Raw genomic sequence first — 20,042 nt, forward strand, 5'->3', positions numbered from 1 at the left:
TTTATAGCACTGTATACAGAAAGGTGGTTACCCTTCCCTTTATATTTATGACAGGCCCTTTGTATGTAAATTAGTTACTCCTAATCCTCACATTACATAGGTACTTCAAAAGAAACTGCAGAGTAATTATATTCATTCTCAGGTATCTTTCCTCCATACTTAACAACACAGACTGTAATTCCAAAAATAGACAGGAAGGAATACCTTTATGGTCTGTTCGTATTAATGTGGGCCTATTGCTCACCTATCATTTGGGATACTTGGTTTCATCCAAACTGCTCAAAAGCATTTATGGAATTACAAAGCGATGGAGAAGTTAACCCAAATGATAGGTGAGCACTAGGCCCCCATTAACACCAGAAAAATGTAGTTTTATAATATTAATGTCTATCCCTCCAATAGACAAATGTTTGGATTTTCTAAATGCTACATGAAGTTTTTAACAGTTTACTTCAGTGTGTGTCTGAATTTTGATCTCATAAATGTAATTCTTTTCCCATGCAGATTTGGCCGTAAACTTTGCCTTGTAGTGACAATCCTTGTAAGTGCTATCTCTGGAGTTCTTGTGGCCTTTGCGCCAAGCTACCTTTGGATGGTGATCTTTCGCTTCCTACAAGGACTGGTCAGCAAGGGTAGCTGGACAGCAGGCTACATCCTGAGTAAGACTGGTGCTTTCCCTGGGAGTAATATTGGTAACGGGACATGAAGGGAAAACTGGCAATTCATTGGACTAAATGTGAACTGGAAAGCAGAAAGGGGCCCTTTGCTGCTTTTTGAAAGTGAATATATATGACTTGCTCAGAGATTGCTTTTCCCCTTGCTTATCAGTTTACTTTAGAGAGATCAGTTTTTCTTCCCTCAGATTCCGATGTCTTTGGAAGATCAGAATAGTGGTGTCAAATGAGGCTGTTACCTGAAATGCAGTCCCACTTACCCCAGAGCTCAGCCTCCCATTCCCCAGTATGCAAAAGAGGGAAGGGTGCAGCATCTTGGTGTGACATCAGTATTTAGGCTCCAGTGCTCTCTAAACAGATTGAAGGGAGGAGGTGATGAGGGAGGACTGTAAAGAAACAAGCAGAGGAAACAAACAACTTTGAGGAATCTTTATACATAAGGGAGCAGTAAACGGCAAACTCAGGCTTTACATCTTAAACAATAACTCAAGTACAGTAGATACCTACCAAGAAAAAGGCAGAAGTTGTTTTGGTGCTCTTTGATATTACATGCTCATTTGAAGGATGACGGTGGGAAGGCAATAAAGAGATCACATGCAGAGCCAGATTAACCCATCTCTGGGTCCTAGGCAAACGTACACTTCCTGGGCCCCAATTTCTAATGTGAATCACAGCAAACAGTCGTAAGGTACACTCACCATGGCCAGGCTGGCCATGCTGTGGATCTGCTGGACTGGCTGCTTGTTCTGCTGCTGCTTGTGGCACTAGTCACCAGGACGGGGGTGGATAGGTCAAACCTGAGCAGTGCTGCAATCCCATGCACCAGGTTGCAATGCCATCCACTCAAATGAGTGGCCAGATTGACACTAGAAGAGCTACATCAGTGCAGCTGGATCAGTGTAGCAGTAGTGCATCTGGGGAAGACGCTGTATTCCAACAGGAGAGCGTTCTTCTGGCGGCATAATTACTCCACCTCTGTGAGAGGCGGAAGCTATGTCAGTGGGAGAGCGTCTCCTGCCAACATAGCACCAGTGTAGACAGCCCTTAGGTCGATATAACTTGCGTCGCTCAGGGGGGTATCTTTTTCACACTCCTGAGTGACGTAAGTTAGATTGACTTTAGCAGTCGTGTGTCCCCCTCCCTGTCCCCCTCCCCGCTCTCCTGCTGGTAATAGCTCACCTTTCCTGATCATTCTTGTTACAGTCTGTATGGTAACACCCATGGTTTCATGTTCTCTGTGTATATAAAATCTCCCCACTGTATTTTCCACTTTATGCATCCGATGAAGTGAGCTGTAACTCATGAAAGCTTATGCTCAGATACATTTGTTAGTTTCTAAGGTGCCACAAGTACTCCTTTTCTTTTTGTGGATGCAGACTAACACAGCTGCTACTCTGAAACCTTTAGTGGTAGTGTAGACCTGCCCAGTGAAGTTTTTTTTAGTTTGTGCAAAAATCTGCATTGGTTAAAAAAAACCCATCACCTCCTCCCCAAATTTGGGCTCTGGGCATATGCCTCATTTGCCTATGTGTTAATCCAGCACTGCTCAAATAGTGACAGTGTCACTCTGATTATGTCACTTTACACTGATCCAGCATTAGTTTTTTTTTTGTTTTGTTTTTTGTTTTTATGGTCGGTTAAATATAGTTCGCTGTTGCCCAAGGTGCCATTAGGGATCCCTTAGGTGTTGCAGAATTTAGGTTTTGTTCTTAAAATATAAGTGTTTCTCCTTTACAGTTGCAAAGAAAATCTTCCAAATGCTACATGGCTTAGCATTGCATGTCTTCCTGAATCTGTAAAGTGGACAGTTTTAAAACAATAGCTGTGAGTGGTGCGAACTGCCTCATTCACCTCAGTGGAGTGTTAACTCTGAAGGTGACAAAACTGAAATGCCAACATTTTAAACGATTATACTGCTAAACATTGTAGCAGAAACATCTAGCTAATGTAGCTATCCAGAAGTTTGAGATGAAGAAAACCTAATGTAACAACCAGTCCATTCTGTGCCTCCCTCTCTCTCTCTCTCTCTCTCTCTCTATATACATACACACACACACACACACACACAATATATATATATATATATACTAGTGATTTGAGTATTACATCCGCTACTGGAACAACTGCCCCCTCCACTTCACATCAGTCGTACAACAAAGGATTATTACCTCCTGGCACAATATGATCCTTCAGTTATACATGATTGGAACTTTATTTAGGATAGTGTTGTATTGTACAGTAAAATATCCCAGATGTAAATTTTGGTGATAGCGTTTCCTTAAGCATGGAATGCCATAACAGAGAATAGGATTTAAGCACAGTACAGTCTGGAATAAGAACATAGGTACTGACCTCAATGATCTAATAAAAATAAATTTTCATAAGCAAATTAAGCTTGGTCTGCAAGTAACAAAGGATTTGTGATGAGATTTTATGCAAAAATCTAGAATTTTTAAGAAACATTGTTCAGAGAATTAGTGTTTGCCTCCAGAATCCCTGAAAAGAAACCTACACCTCCCAAAATGCTTGAAACCTCTTGTTTCTGGAGTAGGGTTTCTTGGTTCTTCCATCTCTAAAATGACCCATCAGTTTTCCTTCTGTTTTTGAGCAGTCACTTATATCATATACATTTCAGTCACAGAAGTTGTTGGCCCAAGCCATAGGAAGACTGTGGGAATTCTCTATCAAGTAGCCTTTACAGTTGGACTCCTCTTCCTTGATGGTGTTGCTTACGCTATTCCACACTGGAGATGGCTGCAGCTTGCTGTTACTCTACCGTGCTTCCTCCTCTTGTTCTATTACTGGTAAGGACTTTCATATACCTCAGCAGAAGATTTAAAATGCAATTTCCCTTCATCCAAGAGAGATGCTAAAGAGCTGTAGGAGAATGTTGTATACTGCTTACATGCACATTACTCTGGTTAACTGCAGATCTACACCAATAAAGAGTGGGAATAGGCTTCTTTAATGTTCAATCCTTGGTTGTATCAGAGCATGCACATTTTATCTAATTATTCTTAGGAATCAAACTTCTGTTGCGTTATGCTGTTAATGGATTTTTTTTTTAAAAATTGAATGTAAAATAATTTGACACACAGAACTGAATTTTATATATGCATCAATTGAACATTTGTTTAAAGGGAAATTATTACATAATTTAGGACCATAATTTGACTGACATCACCTTGAAATGGTGGTTAATTAGTGATCATTGTCCAATGGTGAAGTATTTTTATTTAAAGTGGTTTGTTGCACACAATTTTTTTAAAATGACACTATATTTTGTGGCACAACCAAAAGTAATATAGGTTCCTTTTTAGTAGATCATTTTGATTTATTGTTTAAAATAATTAACTTGTATCTTTTTGGTTTCACTCTTTTCTTTTTATGAGCACTTGAGTCATGAAGAGTTGTCTGCCCGGCGTGGGGATTAGGGGGGGATAGAGTTTTGTTTTCTTCCTTTGTCTATTTTTGTGAATTTTATTTGACATGAGTAAATGGAGTGAGAGTTCCAGTGCTTTTAGCCGGGTGTGTGTGGAGTGTGGTGATGGTGTACAGCAGCTCCTCACTTAACATCATCCCGGTTAACGTGGTTTCGTTGTTATGTTGCTGATCAATTGGAGAACATGCTTGTTTAAAGTTGCACAATTCTCCCTTATAATGTTGTTTGGCAGCCGCCTGCTTTGTCCACTGTTTTCAGGAAGACCAGCCCATTGGAGCCAGCTGGTGGGGGTTGGAACCTGGGTGGGCCGGCAGCCCCCTATCAGCTCCCCTAAGTTCCCTGTGCGGCAGCCGCCCAGCAGGCAATCAATTGCTGAGCAGTTCAGGTGTCCCTCCCCCCACTGCCGTGTGCTGCTCCTGCCCTCTGCCTTGGAACTGCTCCTGGGAGCCTCCTGCTTGCTGTGGGGGAGGGGAAAGAGGGGTGCTGATGTCAGGGTGTACCCCCCTACTCCTGCACCTCATTTCCACAAACTTGGGGGGGGGGAACACGACAGTGCTCAGGAAGGAGGGAGCTTGCTGGCAGCAGCTGCTGTCTCAATTTGCTGATCTACTTAAAAAGGTAGTGTACTTAGAGTGGCGTCAGCGTATTTAAAGGGGCAACGTGCGTCTCTCACACACGTTGTGTGTCTGTCTCTCTCTTGCACGCACGCTGTGTGTCTGCCTGACTCTCTGCCATGCTGTGTTTCTCCTCCCTCCACTTGTGCTGCCTTGTAGAGTGTGAGGCTACATTAACAACAGTGTGTTAACCCTTGAGGGCTCAGCCGAGTGCTAGTCCATCATTTAGCAGTAAGGCATTCCCTGGGCAATATCCCACCCTCTGACTTCACCCTCAGCCAAGCTTCACAATCATCATTGCTGTGCACAGTACTAAATTGTTTGTTTAAAACTTGTACTGTGTGTGTGTGTGTGTGCACACACACACACACTGATGTAAATAGGGGAGGCTAGGTTCCAGGAAAAAATTTTCCTAGAACCTAACCTTCCCTATTTACATTATTTCTTATGGGGAAATTGGATTCACTTAACATCATTTCCCTTAAAGTAGCATTTTTCAGTAACATAACTACAACGTTAAGCAAGGAGTTACTGTAGCTGGAAAATTGCTCCTCATGAGGAGTAAACTGACTGGGCAAGTGTTACACATGTTCTTATTGCAAGGTTTTCATATTGTTTTATCATGAGTGTGTTCATCTCCAGTAAAATCAAGCTACTGCCAAGGCTCCTCCTCCAACTTCATCTTGCAGCATGGCAAACTGTTCTTTTCTTGAAAAGCAGAAAGTAGTGTCACTGTGTGTGTTCAACTGAAGTACTGTCTCCACAACCTTGGTTCAGTGTGGATGCACCATTTTGTTTTCTGTATTGCAGCGTCTGCTTGCTTGTGTTACAGGTGTCTGCCTGAGTCTCCAAGGTGGCTGATATCTCAGAAGCAGAATGACAAGGCCATGAAGATTGTGAACTATATTGCCAAAAAGAATGGGAAAAAGCTGCCTGCCCATTTTCAGGTGGGCTTGAGGTTTTATGCTTGTAGGTGAACAACATAAAAGTTCTTTCTATAATGCTTTCCACCTGAGGAATTCTACATGCTGGTAAATATCAAAGGTAACCACACAGTCCCAGCTGGATAACTATTATCCCCCATTGTACATATGAGGAAGCTGGTGCAAGGAGAGATTCGGACTTGTCCCAGATCATGCAGGAGGTTTGAAACAAGGCCGGGAATAGACTCCAGGTGTCAGTGCTGTGCCAAGGTTCTTATTTATTCGAGAGCCGAAACATTTTGCATTGCAATGCTGCTGACTCATGACCCTGTTCAGCTAAGACTAAAGAAAAAGGAAATTATTTAGAATTACGCTTGAGATCCTGGAGAAATTACTTAGGAAACGCCAGATCAAAAAGATAAGGAATGACTAAAACTGTTGAAGTGAAGTTAAAGAATTCCCTCGTTATCATTGTGATCCTTCTCCTCCATATTCCATGCAATAATCACAATGGAGTGGTGCGTTTCTCAGGAAGCTCTTATGTATTGTATTAAGTAACATGTCTAATATATATTACAATATATCACCTCCCTTCCTGTTTAACATGATAAATTTCTGTCACCTGGTTTAGCCCTTAATTAACAATGCACTGGTTCTTCTGTAGAATATTAACCTTGAAGAGGAAGGTGGGGAAAAGCTGAGTCCTTCATTCATGGACCTTGTCAGGACACCTCAGATGCGGAAACACACATTCATTTTGATGTACAACTGGTAAAAAAAAAAAAAAAAAAAGATTAAAGTCATCTTAAGACTTACTTTTTATTACAAAGCATTAAAGTTCCAGTTTTGTCTTACCCCTGTTTCCTGCACTCAGAACTCAGTTTTTTCATGCTCCAGACTTTCTTCCTCCTTTGTACTGCTGGGGAGGTTTCTCAGTTACTCTCAGTCCTGTCAGGGGAGATCATTGGAATAGTATGAGCTAGAGTTCTTAGCTGTGGTTTTAATTTCGCTCCATTGCCATGATGACCTCATGTGTCTGGTCACCAATGGATGAATTATGGGGCCACATGAGGACTTCTCCACACATAGAGAAGTTAAACTTGTTTCCCACTCCATCAGTTTAAGAGCACGTTACATCTATGTAGACAAGTGCTTCAGTCAACTGTAAGGAGACAAAAACTGGTATCAGTTACCCCAAAATTTGATAGGGGTAAGAACTGGGGTAGCCTAAATTGGTGCAGGCTCAATCAGTTGAGTAACTGTTGGCTGCAATGCACTGGCACAACGGGCTCAATATCAGGTCTGATAGTTGCACCCCCATCCTCATTGTGACCCCCCCACAGTATCTGCCATACCCAGAAATGTCTCCCTATCCCAGGCCTGACGTTAGCCAGGGAATAGGGAGATATTGGGGACAGTGTGATGGAGGGGGTTGCTGTGAAGTGGGAGGTAACTGAGGAATACCATGTGGGAGGGGTCCCTCATCTGAGGACTGAGGTTCACTGGCTGAAGGAGCCATCTCACTTGAATCAATGTAAAGCAGCCGTGGTGTGGACACATTCAATTGATGGTGGAATTATTGATGTAAAGCAATCTATTTGCAATACTGATTAGTATAGACAAAGCCAAAGTGACTCCGTCGGCTTTGCCTGCACTCAGGAATAGCTCATAGTCACCCATTAGCTTCTAGGAATCTCTGTAGATCTGCTGGTGCTGACCCCTAAGCAGAGACAAGAGCAAGCAGAAATTTGTACCAATTGCACTAACAGAAATCTGTGCTATTAATGAGGTTGGACAAGGCCTACGGGGAGTCATTTTGGCCTTGTGTACAGTAAAGAAATCACTCCGTGATAGAGCCATTAGTTCTTATACCCAGTTTGTTCAACCAGTGATTGAGTGGGCAGGGTTTATATTAGCAAAAGCAACCAAAGGGGAGGAAGAAGTGTAAAACCGGGTAGAAGAGGCCATCTTTTTGTTTGCTCCTTTTTTACTCTCTCCTTTTGTAGACACTTCTGCCAAACTAACAGTGCGTAAGTTATAGCACCACATATCTAACCCCTAGAACTGGAGCAGAGTGTTTGTCATTTGCTTAGATTGCAAGTTCCCCTGGGCAAGAACTGTGTGTATTCTGTGTCTAAGACAGCACCAACCTCAGTGTTGCCACGACACAAATAATAACCATATGCCACCATGGATGATTACAACAAATCCGTGTTGCCATGACAGAATTTCCCAGTCTTAGAGCTTGTTTATGTGGTGTGCTACTGTGCAGCAAGCCACTACTATGGCGCAACCTTGCAGTGCACCAGCTTTCCATGCAGTAACTTGTCACGTGGACCCTGCTACAGTGCAGTGAAAGACTTGCACTAAGCCACGCTCCCGGCCTTTCAGTGCACTGTAGTAGTTCCCGTGGGACGTTACTGCATGGCAAGCTGTTGTGCTGTAGATTCACACCCTGGGTCTCCATCCAGTAACTTGCCATGTGGACAAGCTCTTAGCCTCATCCTTATATGAAACAATTACAAGTAAATTTATTTCTTGAGGCAAGATGAGAATGTTAATACAAGCATTTGACTAGAGGAGTTTGCCTACCTTCTGAACTCGCTCCCCAATTGCGTGGTCAATTTGCTCTTAACTAAGAGCTCTTTTTTCAACCGTCTGAGCAGTTAAAAGGAGTTATTTAGAAAACGCATTGCTTGTCCAACTGCCCATCTAAGTCTCCATTATGTCTGATGGTGAGGATGCAGAGGGCAGAATGGGCACTTGACAAAGGACTATTCCTTCAGTGGTCATAAGCCCATAATTGTAACTCAGAGCTAGAAGTATGGGTAGGCTGAAAGCTTTTTTAGCCTGAGTCTATGATACTATTGATATTTCCTACCCGATTTTATATTCAATGCTCAGTTCCTGAACTACCATATTATTTTATGGGCTGTAAACTCTACCTCTAGTTTCTGCTTTCCAGCATTAATCTCTACTGTTCTTCTCTCAGGCTTTCATCTACACTGTTGAGTAAATTAGAGCTGAAGTTGGTTTTGTTGACCTAATTGTGGTTCAGAAGGTTTGTTTATGTGCACTCCAAGAGGAAACGGGTCTCTGTTCTTTGACTAGATCTTTTAAGAAGCTTGGGCTCTGTTCTCTGCCTAGGTTGACCAGTGCTCTTCTGTACCAGGGGCTCATCATGCACATGGCAATGGCTGGTGGGGACATGTATCTGGATTTCTTCTATTCTGCCCTTGTTGAATTTCCAGCTGCCATCATTATCATTCTCACAATCAATCACATTGGCCGTCGCTATCCTTGGGCTGTGGCAACTTTGGTGGCAGGCGCTGCCTGTCTCATTATGGCTTTAATCCCCGAAGGTGAGTTGTCAGAGGTTTCCAGTAGTTTACCTTCTCAGTGTTACCTCTTGGGGACCTCATTAATCTGTCTCACTATAGTCTAGGTTTGAAAGTTTGCAAAAGCATGTCTGGGATTGTAGCTGTGCACCTGACAGGTGCTGGAGACTTTTCTCACACCTCCAGCCCTCCACACCCCAGAAGTGAGATGGAATAAATGAAAGTCTACATTTTTGCAGACATCAGAATTAATAGGAAATATCTTGGGGAAATAGGGTACCGTACATAACTTTGCAAATCACATTTAACAATAACTCATGTGGTGCTAACTGTTTTAATCTGCTGCTTTATACAATTAATAGCAGTTCTTTCGAACTAATAAAATTAAAGTAATACAGGATTATTGGATTCTACTAAAAATAACATTGTTTCATTAGATAACCTCATCCTACCCAATGACCGTTGGCCCAAAAAGCCTCCAGAAAACATTGTAAGTGAAATAACTGTTTCCTTTGCAGATATTCACTGGCTAAAAGTGACTGTAGGTTGCATTGGGAGAATGGGAATTACAATGTCTATTGAAATGGTTTGCTTTGTAAACACTGAACTGTACCCAACGTTTTTGAGGTGAGTGCATTGTCTGGGGACAGCATGATGTGAAAGGCAGCTGTTGAAACTGACAGATACGTTGTATTTTATATTGACTTAACAATTAGTACAGAAATGCTCCAGAATTATAGATGTATTGATGTCTAAAGAACATTATGCAAATGGATCACGTAGAAAATTGAATAAAAGACAAGTTAATGCAGGAACAGAACATGCAACTTCTCCTTATACATTGCACTGCAAATGGAACATGCAGAGCTGGATTAAAGCAAGATTCTTGTCCTTCAAATCCAGAGGTTGAAAGGGGCTAGAGACAATAATGAATGGGTGAGAAATGGAGAGTCTGTCAGGGGTCTGGGAGAGCAGGAAGATGGAAGTAGAATAAAAGTTTATTTGAGGAGGGGGAGCTGAATTAAGGAGGACTGGGAAGAATCTGGGCTGGTTGAAATTTTGGAAGCCCCAATGTGTTGGTGGATTGGGGCACCTTTTGGTCTTTAAGGGAAGTGATGAATTTTCCATCTCTTGAAGTCTTCAATTCTATTCTAAGTCAAGACTGGATGCATTTCTGGAGATATTCTTTAGCCAAACACAAGTTACTTGGCTCAGTACAGGGGTAACTGGATGAAATTTAAGAGCCAGTGATATACAGAGTAGATGATCTAATGATCCCATCTGGCCTTAAACTCTATGAAACTTAATCTACCATGAACGCCGGCTTTGGATAGCAGTTTTATAAGAGGATTTTAGGTACATGCATTCATCGCCTTTTAAAAAAAAACAACCCCCCCCCAAAAACCTGAAAGAATCTAAATTTAGCCCATATTATGTAGAAACTGCTAGATTCCCATATGCTCATTTGAAACCTGTATAAAGATCATTCTGCCTATAAGCTCTAGTTAGGAAGCTACTGAAGGTTTTTTTTTGTTTTTTTTTTATGGACGTGTACATTAGGCAGACCTTTGAACATCTCCCTACATTGACAGTTATTTAAAATAATGTAGCTAATATTTTCAAAGTTCTGTTCTATCTGGTGGCAGGTTCTAATGGGACACTCTGAGCCTGATTCTCTACTACCTTGAAGTTTATTATTAATCATGTTTATTACAGTAGTGTTTAAGAGCCAGTGAAGAGTAGGGCCCCAGTGTGCTAGGCACTGTACAAACAGAGTAGTAGATGATACCTGCCCTGAAAAGTTTACCATCTAAACAGAGAGAATCAAAATGGTGGGTGGGAGGGGTAACTTCATGATATTTTTATTTGGGGGGGGGGAATCAGCTAAATGGGAAGGGAAGTGGGGAAGGGAGGGCAGAACAGATTGGAAGAGAGTAAAGAGGGGCAGGTGTGGAGTGAAACTGAGGCAGACAGTGAGGGATGACGAGGGTTGGTGTAGCCAGCCAATCAGCACAAGGCAGAAAGAGCTCACACGAAACTGTAGAAAGTTCTCTGAATCTCAGGGAATCACTTACTCACATTTATGCAAAAGAGGTGTAAACCTTCCCATGGCTATTTGGTAGGGTTATAGTCTTATGCTACACAGGTGTGAATGACTTCATGAGGAGCAAGGCAGGAAAGAATCAGGACTTATGATTCCATTTTGGTATTTTATTATGGTTAGGCTGCTGAAACCACAGCCTATCATACTGACCAATAGTCTCATTGTTTCCTTGTACTCCCCATCTGTTGTCTCCTGCTTAGATTGTAAGCTCTTTGGGACAGGGATGTTTGTTCTGTTTGCACAGTGTCTAGTGCAATGGAGTCCAGGTTCATGCCTGGGCTTTGAGTCACTGCAGTAATGCAAATAGTTAATCATCACAATTTTATGGCAGAATGTATTCTGTTCCAGCTACAGAACTTTTTCAGACCAGTATAATGCAATGACTGTTTTGCTGTTCAATCAGGAACCTTGGTGTAATGGTCTGTTCTTCCTTGTGTGATGTTGGTGGGATACTAGCCCCATTCATTGTCTACAGGCTGTCAGAGATCTGGCATGAGCTGCCACTTGTAGTTTTTGGTAAGTATTTTCTTACCTTCTTGTGGAGTGTTCCTCAGGTGTATTAACCATGCCTCAGTTATGACAAACAAATCTGAGAAACTGATTCCAAATCTAGGAGAGAATATTTTTCCCTTCACAAAACCTTCAAATCATAATAAACTAATAGCTCACTTCTGAGTTGTGTATGTAGTCAGAGTCCGCGTCCATATATATTATGGTTTCTTATGTGCTTTTTTATTTAAAAAAAAGCTGCAAACTAACAAATGTTGCTTTGACAAGTTGAAAAGGATTGTGAAATTTACCAAAATTCAGATCGCATGTCAATTTGTTGACCGTATTCATTAGAGTCATTTTCTCACTTCTGTGGTTTGGTCTCTGTGTTGAGACAAGATGTTGTCATTTCAAATGGTGCCTGTTGGATATATTTTATGGATTATTAAGGATGTTGCATACTTCAGTCTTGTCAATATTCTCTTTTTTGATTGGACAGCCATGTAATCATCTTTAAAATAGGCTATAGACTAGTAAGCAACCTTCTTCAAAACAGGCTGAAATTTCCTGGAGATTAGTCAATCTAAACTTCAGGCCAGGTACTGCAAAATCTCAAAGTCTTTGGACTAGTGCGTTATCGCTAGAAGTCTGTCTTTGAAGGCAATACATTATTTTTAATAAAGAGCATATTTATATTATTTACAAGGGACTTAATAATACATACATTTTAGAATGGGGCTTATGAAAGTTGGTAACCAGGAATTTAGTGAGTGAGAGATTAACTGTAATTTTTAAAATCTTGTTCTCATGGTGACCGAGAAATCCAGTACATTTCATGTCGTACAAATATACAGACTATAATTCCTCAAACATGCCTTTCCAACTTGATATATACCATTACAGTACATAGCTTACAATTAAACTTTACTATCTATAATTCTCAGTAATGCCGCAATGAGACCCCTGAAAAGCTGTGAACCTGCCTTGTGATAAAAAAAATTCTATATACTCATATATATACACACATGCGCGCACATTCACTATAGAGCAAAATTTGGCCCTTTATTTCTGTATGTTAAAAAACAAAATCTCTTCTACCAACTTTGTTGTTTTAATTAAATTCAGCAATTATTGCAGCCAGATGGCATCAAATGTATCCTATGATGTGAGTTGGGTTCTAACTTGGTCTTCTCGTGTGTGTTTAATTTGAAGCTGTGGTTGGTTTAATTGCTAGTGGATTGGTGGTGTTGCTGCCTGAAACCAAAGGGAAAATATTACCTGAGACTATTGAAGATGTAGAAAACTTGCATAGGTGAGTCAGGTGGCACATTCAGATTGTTGGAGCTGTTCATGTTTCGAAAAAGAAAAGACTAACAGAAAAAGCTACAATGTAAATGTACATCCAGTGGTTGTCATTGAAATCATCATGGTATCTGTGGCATAGTTACTGCAGTATACTTCTGAGTTCTAGGGATACGAATGCTATGTAGACAATGGCAAAGCTCATTTTGCATTCAGAAGGTAACTGTAGTGTATAATGGTGACCACTGGATCCCTGGTGTTTAATGGCTTTATGAAAAATGTTCAATTTTGACATCTCCAGCAGGTGCATACATCCTGTCCCTCCTCCCAACACACCACAAAATCCCGTGAAATTATTATTTTGCACTTTTATTCCAATGGTGATTTTTCTTAGGACTGAGAAGAAAAACAGGTAGATAGACATTGTGTTCTCCAAAAGAAAACTCCATGCTGCTTCTGATAATTTCTTATTAAATATAAGAATTTATATAATAGTTCTACCAATATCTGATGTTCATAAATACTGTAAATATTAAAATAGTGTGATCTATCTACATATGTCTGATGGCAATATTGTGACCTGGAATTTGCATTATGTACCCTCTCATTGCCTTGCAGTGGCTACCCTGATCATGGGTAGCAGAACAGGAAGGAAAGCAGCCTCCGTGGGGATGTTGCATCCCAACCTGGTGCAAGTGGACGGGATGGAGTAGGGAGTGGGAGCCATGACTCTAGCCCTTGAATTTGCTGACTAGCATAGTTATGCTGACATGCCAGGGGAAGGATGTTGTCAGGTATGGGTCTGGCACAGGGTATAGTAGGGGGAAATGAGTAAGCAGATTGTGACTCTGATAGTTTTACTCAAAACCTTTTCCTGCCCAGAGCTATTTTTGGGTTGGCTGGCTACCTTCTCTGCCTCCAGAGCACAGCTTGTTAATTTAGGAACCTTCCGGCTTCAGTTTGTTGCACTGGGAAAACTAGTTGCCCGGAAACTGAGAAGAACAACTGTAGGCCATTAGTTGGACTTTGGATAGCAACATCAGCCTCTCAGACTCATTGTATGACTGACTGACCAAATGCTGTTTGGGTAGGTGGGGGGAGGTTTTTCTTTCCCCCCTATAGAATAAAAAAAGATGAGTCCTTGTTATCAGACACCGAGTGCAGTGATGTCAATGTTTGTTGAGAGGGATAGCAAACATCAGGTCTTTGGGAATAGACAGCTCATTTTCACAAAGTCAGAAGTCAGTGACCAGAAGTGCATATGAGGTTAGATGACCTTTGAACCCATGATGACATCTTAAGAATCCAATTAAATTTACTATATATGACACCTATATGAAGTAACAAATAGTATGTGGTAAAACTATATCTGCAGTTTAGCCTATAAGCTATGCAATGCGCTATGTTATTGCTGAATATGTCTCTTCAGATAGTCAAAGTACCTTAGCAAATTACCTAAGCACATGCCTAATGTTAAGTACATGAGTAGTCACATTGCAATCGATGGGGCTACACACAGGCTAAAAGTTAAGCTTATGCTTGTGTACCTTTAGTTAAAGCATTAAGTCAACAGTTGGTAGTATGTGCTTGATCATATAATAACAAGAACAAAAAAACTGCAGGATACTCATCCCAAGTGAATTACAAACTGATGTTGAAGTTGAATTAGCATATTGGCTGTTGGGTAAAATTTTCAAGTGTCTAAGCAATTTAGGAGCATAAGACCCATTTTCAAAAGTGACGTAGGCACTTAAGAGCCTAATTCCAATTAGTCTTACTCCAAAGTGCCTAAATCACTTTTGAAAATGGGATGAAGATGTTCTGAAAATGTTACCATTTTATTTAGCTGGTCACTAGTGTTCTGTGTTCCTGGTTATTCTTTGTTTCTGGATATTGCATGCTCTTTTCTCACTTCATCATTGTTCTGATTCCCTTTTTGTTTTTGCTTCATCTTTTTAGGCAAGAAAATCCTCGGGAGAAAATTATCTACCTCCACGTGCAAACACAGGAAGTTGCACACTAGGGTGACTAGACAGCAAATGTGAAAAGTTGGCACAGGGGTGGGGGGTAACAGGAGCCTATATAAGAAAAAGACCCAAAAATCGGGACTATCCCTATAAAATCGGGACATCTGGTCACCCTATTGCACACTCCAAATGTGATCTGTCTTTGGCACAATAATACAAAAAGAGTTTGTAAATAACACACACTGTAGAACCTTGCTTCCTTTTATGCACCTCTAATCCCTGGTTCCACATACTTAAGATTTTTTTCTGCTTCATTGTCCAAAAGGCACAGCAAGCTACCAAGTACCTTCTTCCCTCTTACCATATTATGGTGTATTTACATTTTAGGACAGTAGTTTGGAACTTGGTTGCTAATCACATAGACTACACACATCTATTCAGATACTTGCACTGCCATCATCCCTGTAGTATCTGAATATTTATTAATACAGAGATTACTTTAGGGTATTTCTACGCTGCAATGAAACCACAGGGTTAGTAGAACTTGAGTCAGCTGACCCATGTTAGAGAACTCTGGGCTTGAATGTCAACACTGGTTGATTATTAATCCTACATTAAGATTTTTCTGGGGTTGAACCTGGGCTCTGGCATGAACACTGCAGCACGCTGACCCAAGTCAAACAACCATATCCCAAAGTCCCTAGCGCCCTCCTGAAATGTGGCCGCTCTCGTCCTTTGCCTATGATGCACTGTGGGCAAACTTTACTGCCTACCCTGCATGCTACAGAAAGTTTAAACAGCTCATCAACGCAGCCAGCCCAGCAGTCATTTTGATCTTTGTGCTCCTAGCTACTGGAGTCAGCAAGATGGAGGAGGTGGCTTTTGACAAGCTTCTCCTTTTGCCTTCGTTCCTGTGTCAGGAAACGGGCAGAGCTTCCGTGAGGTGCTAGTGGATATTTCAGTGGTGTTTTCTGACCCACCAAAGGTACCTGATGGATTTCATGATGGAGCAGGAGCAGGCAGAGGAAGAAAAGTACCCTGGCTTGGCAGACCTGCAGTGGCAAATGCTCCTCAGTACAATCAGCATAGCTACGTATACTGGTGCTTTTGAGACAGGGCCACAAGCACAGCCTAGTGGGATCACATCTTTATGCAGACCTGGAATGACCAGCAGTAGGTCTGGCTTGCTCCTACCCTCCAGTGTAGATGAGGGCACCCTTGCTGGTCCAGAAGCAGGTTGCTATAATCATCTGGAAGCTGGCTACCGCAGACTGCTACAGGTCTGTTGCCAACCAGTTTGGTGTTGGAAAGATGACTGGTGGTGATGGTTTCTGAGGCACTTTACTCAATCAGGTGTGTGGTTTGCTCCAAGGTGGCAGGTACTAAAGATAATCCTGAGGTAACTGCTGGCTTTGAGAGAATGGAGATTTCTAACTGCACTGAGGCCATTGACTAACCACTATCCAAGGCCCCCACAACTCCAGTCCAGTTTAGATTTCTGGTCTCAACTCTCACTACATCCCTTTGGAAGCCCCCATTCATTTCCTCTTCCCATTCTAGTCCCCCTGTTGGTCACTCCTTATTCATAGTTTTTCCTTCTCATTCCATCTGCACAGCAACTGCCTTCTCCGATAGTCACTAGAAGTGAATCATTCAGACCCCTCTCCAGTGTGTCCCATCATCACAGAGTCTGTCTTAGATTCCAAGCACTTTGGGGGCAGGGATGGTTTTCGTTTTGAATCTTGTAGAGAGCCAAGCACACTGCTGGCACTAAACAATTAATAACAGTCCAGGTGAGAAGAGCTTGCAGCTGTGCCTGAAGATTCCTGCTAAACTCCTTCTGGGCCTGATGGAATTTGTGGTGTAACCTTGTCCCAGAGGAGTTGGCAATCGATGCAGTACAATGAGCTTGTTCTTGGTTTAGATTTGACTGAACTGCAATTAATTTTGAGTTATGAGTCCATCCAGGAGATACCATGCCACCAACCTAACAAACCTTGTAACCCAGAAGTTTTCTAGTTTATTAAAGAGCACAGAAGTTTTCTAGTTTATCTAATGAGCATACGTAGAAAAGCTGTGTGCAGCAAACAAAATGGAAAAGACACGCAATGAGGACAGTTGAGTCTGAGAGGAATAAATCACTGATTGCGAAGACCAAATGTAGAAATTCTGTCTTGTATTTGAATGTCTGTAACTACAGTTGTGTTGTAATAAAAGCTGCATAGTACAGGTTTGGCATGCCTAACTTCTTGGGGGTTACCTAGCAGTTCTAAGGGTATTTACTTCCAGTGACAATTTCATGAGTGTGAAGGCAAAAGCATTTCCTGTAGTTCTGTGCTCACACCCACCCAAATAATACATCTCCCTTTCGAATGTGGAAAGTCAATATCTGTAATTGCATGCAATACAAAACCTGTCTCAGTTACAAATTGCTTTATCTGCAGCGTTGCTTTCCCAGCAAGCCCTTCCAGTCCAGGCTGGATTGTGACAAAAATGACAGCTCTCACTAAGAATTCAGTGGGTTTCTTTTGTGGCATTTTGGAATGTGACTTAAACCATCTGAAATTCCCCTTTAAGTAAACAATGAATTCAACGCCCTCTTCTTTAGTTACGCTTGGAACTAGGATCCTGTTGCAGATATGTTGATTACATTGGAGCTTTGAGAAGAACCGGGCCAGCGGTGTGCAGAACATTGAAGTGTATATGTCAGGGTATATAGTGTAGTTGTAGCCATGGTGGTCCCAGAATATTAGAGAGACAAAGTGGGTGAGGTAATATCTTTTACTGGACCAGCTTCTGTTGGTGAGAAAGACAAGCTTTTAAGCTTACACAGAGCTCTGACAGACCTGAAGAAGAGCTCTGTGTAAGCTTGAAAGCTTGTCTCTCTCATGAACAGGAGTGGGTCCAATAAAAGATTCATAGATATTTAGGCCAGAAGGGACCATTATGATCATCTAGTCTGACCTCCTGCACAATGCAGGCCACAGAATTTCACCCACCACTCCTAAAAAAGACCTCACACCTATATCTGTGCTATTGAAGTCCTCAAATTGTAGTTTGAAGACCTCAAGGAGCAGAGAATCCTCCAGCAAGTGACCCGTGCCCCATGCTACAGAGGAAGGCGAAAAACCTCCAGGGCCTTCCAATCTGCCCTGGAGGAAAATTCCTTCCCGACCCCAAATATGGCGATCAGCTAAACCCTGAGCATATGGGCAAGATTCATCAGCCAGATACTACAGAAAATTCTTTCCCGGGTAACTTGGATCTTACCCCATCTAAAAACCCATCACAGGCCATTGGGCCTATTTACCATGAATATTTAATTACCAAAACCATGTTATCCCATCATACCATCTCCTCCATAAACTTATCGAGTTTAATCTTAAAGCAAGATAGATCTTTTGCCCCCACTACTTCCCTCGGAAGGCTATTCCAAAACTTCACTCCTCTGATGGTTAGAAACCTTCGTCTAATTTCTAATCTAAATTTCCTAGTGGCCAGTTTATATCCATTTGTTCTTGTGTCCACATTGGTACTGAGTTTAAATAATTCCTCTCCCTCTCTGGTATTTATCCCTCTGATATATTTATAGAGAGCAATCATATCTCCCCTCAACCTTCTTTTAGTTAGGCTAAACAAGCCAAGCTCCCTGAGTCTCCTTTCATAAGACAAGTTTTCCATTCCTCGGATCATCCTAGTAGCCCTTCTCTGTACCTGTTCCAGTTTGAATTCATCCTTCTTAAACATGGGAGACCAGAACTGCACACAGTATTCCAGGTGAGGTCTCACCAGTGCCTTATATAACGGTACTAAAACCTCCTTATCCCTACTGGAAATACCTCTCCTGATGCATCCCAAGACGACATTAGCTTTTTTCACAGCCATATCACATTGGCAGCTCATAGTCATCCTATGATCAACCAATACTCCAAGGTCCTTTTCCTCCTCCGTTACTTCTAGTTGATGCGTCCCTAGCTTATAACTAAAATTCTTGTTATTAATCCCTAAATGCATGACCTTACACTTCTCACTATTAAATTTCATCCTATTCCTATTACTATTAAAAGATATTACCTCACCCAACTTGTCTCTCCATGTCGAGGTATCACAGCCAATCCACTGGCTAAAGTCAGCAGGAAGACATCTAGTAATTACTGGTGCCTTCAAGTTATCAGCAGTTCATGAAAATGAAGAGAAACTTTTCATAGTCCCCTATCTAGTCAAAACCACGACATAAAGACAGTGTCTGAGAGGGAGATAAAAGTTCTCATGTTTCCTGGCATAAGTAGCCTCTAATAAATGGAAGTTAGGAAGAAACTGCTTATGTTGGCCAGTTATTCCATAATTGTTACTCTAAGGTTTCTCCCACTTCCCTCTGCAACATCTGGTGCCAGCCAATGTCAGAGAGAGGATATAGGACTAGATGGATCACTGCCTGATCCAGTCTGGCAATTCCTGTCTATAGAAGTAGTTTAATAATTGGAGTGACTACTTCATATATTACATGGCCCTTAGTTTATATACGAGGTGTCAGATGTTTTTCAGTCAGGAAAAGGAATTTTAATGACCCTTTTTGGATGAGAGATTACATTTGCAGAGAGGGAGTTTAACAGTGTTCAATAACTGCTCTTCTAATTGCACTTGATCAGACTGTTTTGCTAAACATAAGAATTTAATAATCCATTTAAAGCCTCTCGCCTCCAATATGTTTATAATCTTTTGAAAGGAGTGTGTTCAAAGGGCTGGGAGATAGGCCTGGAATGTGAGAAGGAATGGGGGTAATCAAAAGCCCTAAACTGCAGAAGAAAGTAATGCAGAGTAGGATAATATTGGAGAGACCCACAGTGAACGTGGGTAGAGCTGGGTGGAGGAAAGTGGAGATGGCAGAAGGTCAGAGGCATGGAGATGGGTAAAGAAGAGAGCAGAATAAATGTGTGCTGCCTCATTTACTGCTTCCAACCTCCAGTTATAAGCCCCCCCCCCTTTTTTTTGTTCAGCTAGACTAACTGAAAACTAGATGCACCTAGGAAGCATTTGAATCTGAACTGGTAAATCTCTTCATGCTGCATATTGAGTTGAAGCAGTCCTTCAGCTGTACTAAGAAGGCAATGGCTAAAATCCAGGTATTCCCTCCCCCCCACCCCCATATCAGAATCCTGGACTTTTATCATAGCCCATCCCAGGATTTG

General features: G+C 41.6%; 1 protein-coding gene across 11 annotated transcripts in view; it reads left to right on the forward strand.

Moving 5' to 3' along the window:
• The window catches only part of LOC140909169 (solute carrier family 22 member 2-like), a 33,592-nt gene that overhangs the window by 10,938 nt on the left and 2,612 nt on the right, over positions 1 to 20,042 (forward strand). For 2 of the 11 annotated variants that reach the window (XR_012158105.1, XR_012158107.1), the window contains exons 3-12: positions 505 to 659; positions 3,310 to 3,478; positions 5,563 to 5,677; positions 6,318 to 6,424; positions 8,801 to 9,015; positions 9,510 to 9,618; positions 11,499 to 11,611; positions 12,797 to 12,896; positions 14,846 to 14,910; positions 19,851 to 19,976. Coding sequence is in view for 3 of the 11 variants with exons in the window: in XM_073337837.1 (XP_073193938.1) it covers positions 505 to 659; positions 3,310 to 3,478; positions 5,563 to 5,677; positions 6,318 to 6,424; positions 8,801 to 9,015; positions 9,510 to 9,618; positions 11,499 to 11,611; positions 12,797 to 12,896; positions 14,846 to 14,909 (1,147 nt within the window). In the remaining 8 variants the exon portion in view is untranslated. Of the gene's footprint in view, positions 1 to 504; positions 660 to 3,309; positions 3,479 to 5,562; positions 5,678 to 6,317; positions 6,425 to 8,800; positions 9,016 to 9,428; positions 9,482 to 9,509; positions 9,619 to 11,498; positions 11,612 to 12,796; positions 12,897 to 13,504; positions 13,681 to 14,845; positions 17,539 to 19,850; positions 19,977 to 20,042 lie in introns of those variants that run through there. The other 9 variants (XR_012158108.1, XR_012158111.1, XR_012158106.1 and 6 more) reach the window with 9 other exon arrangements.

The sequence above is a fragment of the Lepidochelys kempii genome, chromosome 3 (assembly GCF_965140265.1).
Source record: "Lepidochelys kempii isolate rLepKem1 chromosome 3, rLepKem1.hap2, whole genome shotgun sequence".
Lineage (NCBI taxonomy): Eukaryota > Metazoa > Chordata > Testudines > Cheloniidae > Lepidochelys > Lepidochelys kempii.